The following is a 7,475-nucleotide window of genomic DNA, read 5'->3' as shown; positions in this document are numbered from 1 at the left end:
CGTGTATTAAACTTTTAACTATTCATTTCAGTCCTTCCTCAAACTTGGAATCGAAAAGTAAAGTAAATCCGTTGGTCAAGGTCACATTTCAATCACTCACTCGTTTGATAACAGCGTATTTTTTGCGTTGTCGTTTCTTGCAGGTTGGAGATAATTCTTTTGATCTTCCTGAAGCGAATGTTCTAATTCAGGTAGCTATGAAGAACTTCCATTTAAGATTTTACACGCAAGGCTTTGACATCAGCTTAATTAATAAATAAGCTCGTCTTTCTTGTTTTATTAGATTTCGTCGCACGGTGGATCAAGGAGACAGGTTTGGATGTTGTCATATCCTGTTTACCTTTTACTCTCTGAAAAGTTAACTCGCGTTTTGACCGCGCACGGGTGGCTCATTTGGTTGAGCATCGGGCTGCCATGCGGGAGGTCGTGAGTTCGACTACGGCCGGACCAACATTCTGGGTGTTAAAATAACTGAGAACAAAGTGCTGCGGCCTTTGCACATCCGCAAATGGTTAGACTTTCAAGTCTACTCGGATCAGTCTGTTGGATAAGGACTATAAACCGTAGGCCCCGTCTCACAAATATCTTCCATGTTAATAAGTTCCCTATGGGACGTTAAAGAACCCACATGCTATTCGAGAAGAGGAAGGGATGAAGTTCCCGGTGTTGTGACTGTCCGTTGTGAGTGTATGGGTGGGGTGGGTGGGTGAAACAGGTCCACATCAGCTGAATAGCTGCTCAAACAAATAAATGAACAAACAACAACAACAACAACAACAACCTTGCTTGTTTTCAGCACTCTGTAAAGTCCCCTTAACTTTTGACTTGACTTTTTTCTCACTGTATGTAACTTCATGGCCCTTATCCGTCCAATTTTCCGGAGTAATTGACTGAACCTTGTTTCTTGTGCAGTCGTTTTCAAGTGCGTCACGAAAAACAAGTGAGATAGCGTTGCGTGAAGCCCCAAATAACGGCGTGGGAGATTAACCCTAACCCTTGCACGCTCTTAAAAGCTTATGAACAAGTTTTGCGAATACAAGGCCTACAGGTTTATATTTGTTCAGAAAAGTCCAGAAATTAAAGTGTCAGTCCAAAGGCAGGACTTTTTGGACCCTTAGGCTCCATCCACACAAATGCGTTTTCGAAAACCTCCGTTTATATATGACGGTCCACACAAGCTAAAACGATCGAAATCGGAGGTTTTCGAAAACGCCTTTGAAATTGGAGACTTCTGAAAAGGAATGTCTATCGTTCTAGCGTGACAGCAAAAACGAAAACGGAGCCGGGTCTGTCGTTCTAGTGTGCTCGGCGAAAACGGAGGTTTTCGAATACACGTAACGTCGTATTCGTATGCATGCCTCACTTTCCCGTACACCAAGGCGCGTAAACAAAGCCTGGTAACAAAAACGCATCTTTAGATCTCTAGAACGCTAGTGGGGACGCAGATCTTGTTATGCGTCTTCAGGAATCCGGAGGTTTCCAAAAGCGTATTAATGTGGACGGGGCCTTAGTGTCTGGTTCTGTTGGGGTTGTCTCGCTTCCTATAATACCAAAGCCGTTACTAATCCAGTGGTAGTCTATATGTTTATTTAAAGAAGTTTGGCTGCCTTTAACATTTTATTTTATTTTATTTTATTTTTTAGGAAGCTCAGCGACTTGGACGAATTCTGCGAGCTAAAAAAGGTGATAAAGTACTTGCCATGAAATCTTATTAGTCTCCCGCTCCCGTTGAAATTTGGCGGGGTTAACAGTTTCCCAGTTTATTCCTTTCCTGTCCTTTATCCACTTTGAACCTCCGGTCCAAATCTGGGAAGGGTTTCCAGCCTCAGGGCTTCGAAACGTCGGGCGGATTTCACTTGAGGAAACCACCGGTAGTTTCTACTCAAAAGCACGACGGATTTTTGGCAGAAAGGAAAGGTCTGCGCTTGCAGAAGAAACCGCCGAAAGATTCTAAATAAAAGCAACAGTTCGGAACAAAGGTCGTTTTTTCACTAAGTTTTATTGCAGTCGTACACATTACTGTTACAAAAACAAATACAGAAATGCGTTTACGGTCTCTCTTTTTTCCTGCAATGTCATTTGGTCGTGTTGTGCCTATTCAAAATACTTTTTCTCTGTATATATAGACATGGCTGCCGAGGAATACAACGCATTCTTTTACACGCTTGTCTCGACGGTAAGCAATATTTGGAGGACTAACCTAATGCCTTCTTACGTGCTGTTCTTTGACCGCCTCATTTCGTTAATATGCTTGAAAAAGCTAGGAAATTTTCCTTGTCAAAATGAGGGCCTTCCTCATTGGGATTCTAGGAAGAATATAACTTAGCGCTTTCATAAGAATTTCGCGAATAGTCCATCTTTTTCACGCTGTGCAGAAAAGGCAAACTATGACACAAATGAAATGGTACGAACGGTTTTTAAGTAAAGGAAGAAAATGAAGGGTTCACTGATCCGCGGCACATGTAAAATGCGACGCTTAAAAACGGGCCTTATATGCTCAAGGCTGTCGTCAAAACTTAAAATTTGGTTATTTCACGTTGTTGTTTTGTGGAGTACATAAAAGAAATGTACTAAAATGCGTGCTGGCGTGCTGCACGTGCAGCACGACTATTTCCTCCTCTTTTAAGCAATGGCCTTTTCCTGTTTTGTGACGTTTCCGTTGCCGTTGCCGTTGCCGATGCCGTCCTCAGTCCGGTTGCTTAAGCTGCCTAATAGCATCATGCGCAACATTCAACAGGCTAGTTTCGAATTGTGCAGCAACAAAAGAACAGATTCGAGGTTCAGGGGAATAATTTGCATTTTCCTTATCTTGAACAAAACTAAATGCTAATTATTCCCCTGAACCTCGACTCTATCCTTTTGTTGCTGTTCAATTCGAAACTAGCCTATTGACCGGGAACAGGCGTACGAATAAGTAAAAAACGTGTTTGTAGATGTAGTTTGTTTGTTTTTTTTCTTGCCTCTGGCATTTAACCCAATCGCAGGAGCGCGGAGCAGTTCAAAGCAAAAGCCATCACTGAACAAGTATTAATAAACTGCTACGTTCTCTTGACCGTCATTTAACAGGACACGGAAGAAATGTACTACTCTGCGAAGCGCCAGCGGTTTTTGGTGAATCAAGGCTACAGCTTCAAGGTAAGAGGATCTTCGTCTCCTTGAGTGCTTGTAGCTTAGTTTTGAATAAATGGTTTTCACGTTCCTTATATTTAAGTAATTTTTTCCCATGTTAATAATACAATGTAGGTGCATATAATCATGAAAAGTTAGCAAGATACAAAATAAACGACAAAAGAGTGTGACGGGAGAAAGGAACTGAACTATTTCATCCCGATTGCAACCTTACCCCTTCGGCCTAAAGAGCCGGACGTTATGGGCTAAATGTTACAATTATGCTTTTATCTTTCTGACCAGGTTATTACAAGACTGGCCGGAATGGAGGAGGTATGACTTCTTTTTTTTTTTTTTTTACTTTGATTCACGCGTTCATCATTCAACCAAAGTGCTTTGAAATGTGAAGATGTCCGTCGTCTTGTCTTTGACAAACAGGAGAACTTAGAACTTGGAGACAAAAGGAAACAGCAAGAACTTCTTCAACAGGTGGGGAAAAATTCGCTTCAGCCAGTTTGCAAAAGCGCTCTCCTATTTTCGTAACCAGCTATGACCATAGTAATAATTTTTGCCAATCAAAGCAGACAAAGACAGAGGTCACGAATTTGGTCAGGAAGGAGAAATGTTCGTAACTAATGCTAAGGGAGGTGTGAACAATGCTCTGATTGGATTGTATGAGAATATGGCGCGAGAATTTTCAGCCAATCACTAACACTCGTCTTATTCCTCTGCCACGTAATTAGAAGACGCTTCGTCAAATTCATGCTTCTGATTGTCTGAAAAAACTGCAGTGAAACTTTTTTTGACTAATCACTAAGCTTTGGCATGCAAAACCAAAGCAATTTCGAAATTTCCTTTGGCAATCTTCATTCCGTTCATAGAGCGTCCGGTGCAAAGGTTGTATGCGCGCCGTATGCTTACGAAATCTTTGTTTTTAAGGTTCTTGCTGCAAGTGATGCAGACGCTGAAGAGGAAAGAGTGGCGTCTGACTCGATAAGCCGCAACAGCTCATCAGTGAGTTAATATACCATTAAGGGTCACTGATAAATGAGGGTTTGATGAGAGGGGATGGCTGCAGTGATATTTAACAATGAGCCCTTCGCCCTCAAGGGCCACGGGTCAATAGCCCATTCGGCTTCGCCTCATGGGCCCGTATTGGCCCGTAGCCCTTGCGGGCGAAAGGTCTAATTGTTAATTAGTGGTGGACCTTTGGCAAGGAAGGGGATGGTCACACGAGAGAATGTGCATGATTCGGGTGTGTCTACGCTAACATGTTAAGAGGATCTTTGGAATGAGGATGAGATAGGAGAGGAGCAGTCGAGTCATTTGTGACTGGATCGTTGGTAAGGGTAGGGACGTTCACGCGACAGAATATGCCAGTGTAGGGTGTGCTCAGTGGGAAGTCGTAGAGCTTAGATAGGGGAGGTCACAGAAGGGGTATGGGTAGGGAAAGTGTTTATGGCACATCGGGTTATACGAACGGTTACATCCAGGTGGTTTTATAGCATGCGTTATATCAGAAGACGTCGCTTCTAAGTTGTCTTATTTTTTGCAGAGTTCTCTCGTGTCCCGTCGCCAAGGTTCGATGGCTTCCATGTCTGGAGCAGATGACATGATGTATTTGGAATACAGAAGCAGTAACAAGCAGTCTTGCAAAAGCAGACATCCTCTCTTCAAACAATTCAGAAAAAAATGATATTCTTTTGTGCCGACCATTTGACGTCCAATGCAAATGCAGAGAAAATGCTAAAATGCACCTGTCTTTTTGTAAGAGTGAACGATGTCAATCAAGGAAAGAGAAATTCTTTCAACTTTTCGGAGCCTTTGGCTTATACTCAAAATCAGTTTAAATGTGTTAATTGGAAACATCGGTGATTTGTTCCCCAGGCGCCGATTGCTCGAAACCTGGATAGCGCTAACCGTTGGTTAAGAAAAAACCTATGAGTTTCCATGGTATTTAACGGTGGTTGGCGCTAACCATGCTTCGAGCAACCCGGGCCAGGGTATTAAATTAAAAGAATATCAACATTTCATCGTTTTCTTAACTTCGATGCTTTTTGTCCGCCCGTCTGTAAGCCGCTCTGTCTTTCGGAATACTAACATTCTTTCCCCGTTTGTTCAAAAGGTGGATAACGCAATCCACCGTATAACTCGCTATCCATCGTTTGAACAACTGGAGCCTGGTGAATAATCCAACTTCTGTGTTTCAAAGGATCTTTTTCTTTCCAGACATCAATATTGAGTCTTGACCACAAAGTTTTTCAGGCAGGAGGCCTTCACGACGAGCGTTCAACGTCGTTCCCAGGGTCTCTTGTTCAACGGCAATGGAGACCCCTGGGAACGAGGTTGGAGGAGCGTACAACTTCATTCTATTTGTGAAAGGGCGTTTTTACAGACCGAGTTATTTTTAGAATAATTTTTCCGCGAAACCAGACCTTTCCACTTCATCGTCACAAGTCTTGCATGAGAAATTATTATCCATGGAATTGAGAATGGTCGCTTGTGCAAGCCAAATCTTCGTTAAGAACTCGTCTAAAAATAGCTTGATCTGTGAAAATGCTATTATATACATAGACCTACAATTGTAGTATTGGATTTTTATAGGCTCCTGGTTTGGTGGTCGTAGCTTTCAGGATAATTTTCCTAGCTTCGTCTTGTTTTCTTTGTTTCGTAATTTTGAAAGGAGGTTAAATACAAGCAGAATATTGAATACTGAAATTAAACAATTAAGTTTGGTAGTCATGTTGGAGTTCGTGGCCTATCATATTTTTAGGGAGCTTTACCAACGACGACGGGAACGGCAACGAGAACGTCATCTAAGAACATAAATTCGCGTTATTGCAATCACTTCGAGACTATTCCAAGCTTTTTAATATGACAAAGGTATAGCAGTCACTCAGGAATGAAACCGTTATGAGCAGCGCTTAAATTAGGGGAAAAAATTTATCTCCAAGTGCTGACGTTGTCCATAAAACCTCAAATTTGGCAATTTCACGTTGTTGTTTTGCAGACGACGGCAAAGAAATAGACAAAGATGAAAAGATGCACGTGCAGAGCGTGCAAACAGATTGTTTTTGCCTACTAAATATGCAAATTTGTGATGTTTTAGTTGCCGTCGCAGTTGTCGTTGTTAAAGCTCCCTGTTGTAAAAGACGACGCCAACGAAAGCGTCATTCCATAACATAACGTAGGCGCTATCGCAAGTATTTCGCTCGCACTTAGAGCGGTTTTCAAATGAGTGTCGTAAAACCAAAACCAAAGTAATTACTTTGGCCAATCAAAAAGCACGGATACAATCCAGTAAACCGCTTAAAACTCCAAGTAAATACACGTAGCCGACACAAAGCGCGGGAAAATGTGCACGCGCAAGCCACGATTGGTTTTGACTCCACTTCTGATTGGTTGAAAAAGTGGCGCGAGAACTTTGAACCAATCACAGAGTGAAGTAATGCAAAACCAAAGTAATTCTCTAATTACTTTTGACACTTAATTGAAAACCGCTCTATTCCGTTCTGTTCACCTTGTACAATGCGGGCGAACTATCCTGCAACTGGATTGGCTATTGATATGTGTTCACGTTGTCGTCAAAGCCTAAAATTGGGTGATTTCACGTTCTTTTTTTTTGGAGTACGGCAAAGAAATGCACGGAGATTTGTGCTGTACGAGTATTTTTCCTTTCTTAACCAATCATATTCCTACTTTGTGGCGTTGTCGTTGCCGTAGCCGTCGTCGTTGCTTAAACTCCCTATTAGTGATAGCGGCGCGTGGTATTAAGGCGTTCGAAATGAAAGGGGAACTCCACGCGAAGAAATGTGGATACGTGAGAACGAGAGGAACGCGCAAGGAAACGTCGCGTGCTCTTCTCGTTCTCGCGCATTCAAACATTCCTTGCCCTGATTTAGTCCCTTCCTCCTTCATGAACGCCCGCCACGCAGACTACACCATAAGCAAAAGAGCATCTTTCAATTAACCAACGGTTGCGCCCTTGGTGATTTACAGACTTGATCGTCCATATCTCCATCACTTTAAACCCTGGAACAGAAGAGCCTTCGTGTGTTCTACATTCGCGCTTTTCAGCAAGCCTGGGTGAATTAAGTTTTGTCTTCCTTGTGAAGCCAGACCCGAGAAGGGGTTGGTGATTGACGGCGAGTAATGTTTTTCACTCAGGTTGTCGAACCGTCAGTCACAAACGAAAAACCACTTCCGGTCAATGGCTGTTTGCTCACTATTTAAAGAAACCAGTCAGCATTGACTAATTGTGTTGTGCATAGCCAATCACATGCTGCGAAAGAATGCCATACAAAACACGAGTTTACCCAAACTGGAAAGCGGCCTCTTATTGGTCAGTAATCCACAAACTGAAGTGG

At 42.5% G+C, this 7,475-nt stretch overlaps 1 protein-coding gene across 1 annotated transcript in view; it reads left to right on the top strand.

Annotated features, from left to right (window-relative positions):
* LOC138041381 (general transcription and DNA repair factor IIH helicase/translocase subunit XPB-like) overlaps nucleotides 1–5,846 on the top strand; it is a 28,244-nt gene extending 22,398 nt beyond the window's left edge. Inside the window, exons 31-39 of the mRNA XM_068887155.1 lie at nucleotides 144–191; nucleotides 284–313; nucleotides 1,644–1,683; nucleotides 2,127–2,176; nucleotides 3,067–3,135; nucleotides 3,412–3,441; nucleotides 3,547–3,597; nucleotides 4,048–4,122; nucleotides 4,664–5,846. Of these exons, the coding sequence (XP_068743256.1) occupies nucleotides 144–191; nucleotides 284–313; nucleotides 1,644–1,683; nucleotides 2,127–2,176; nucleotides 3,067–3,135; nucleotides 3,412–3,441; nucleotides 3,547–3,597; nucleotides 4,048–4,122; nucleotides 4,664–4,804 (534 nt within the window). The 3' untranslated portion in view covers nucleotides 4,805–5,846. The remainder of the gene's footprint in view (nucleotides 1–143; nucleotides 192–283; nucleotides 314–1,643; nucleotides 1,684–2,126; nucleotides 2,177–3,066; nucleotides 3,136–3,411; nucleotides 3,442–3,546; nucleotides 3,598–4,047; nucleotides 4,123–4,663) is intronic.
* The last annotated feature ends 1,629 nt before the right edge of the window (nucleotides 5,847–7,475 follow it).

This window comes from Montipora capricornis, chromosome 1 (genome assembly GCF_036669925.1).
Source record: "Montipora capricornis isolate CH-2021 chromosome 1, ASM3666992v2, whole genome shotgun sequence".
Classification (NCBI taxonomy): Eukaryota; Metazoa; Cnidaria; class Anthozoa; order Scleractinia; family Acroporidae; genus Montipora; species Montipora capricornis.
The sequence above is the reverse complement of the archived record's forward strand: the minus strand, read 5'-3'. Positions and strand labels throughout refer to the sequence as shown.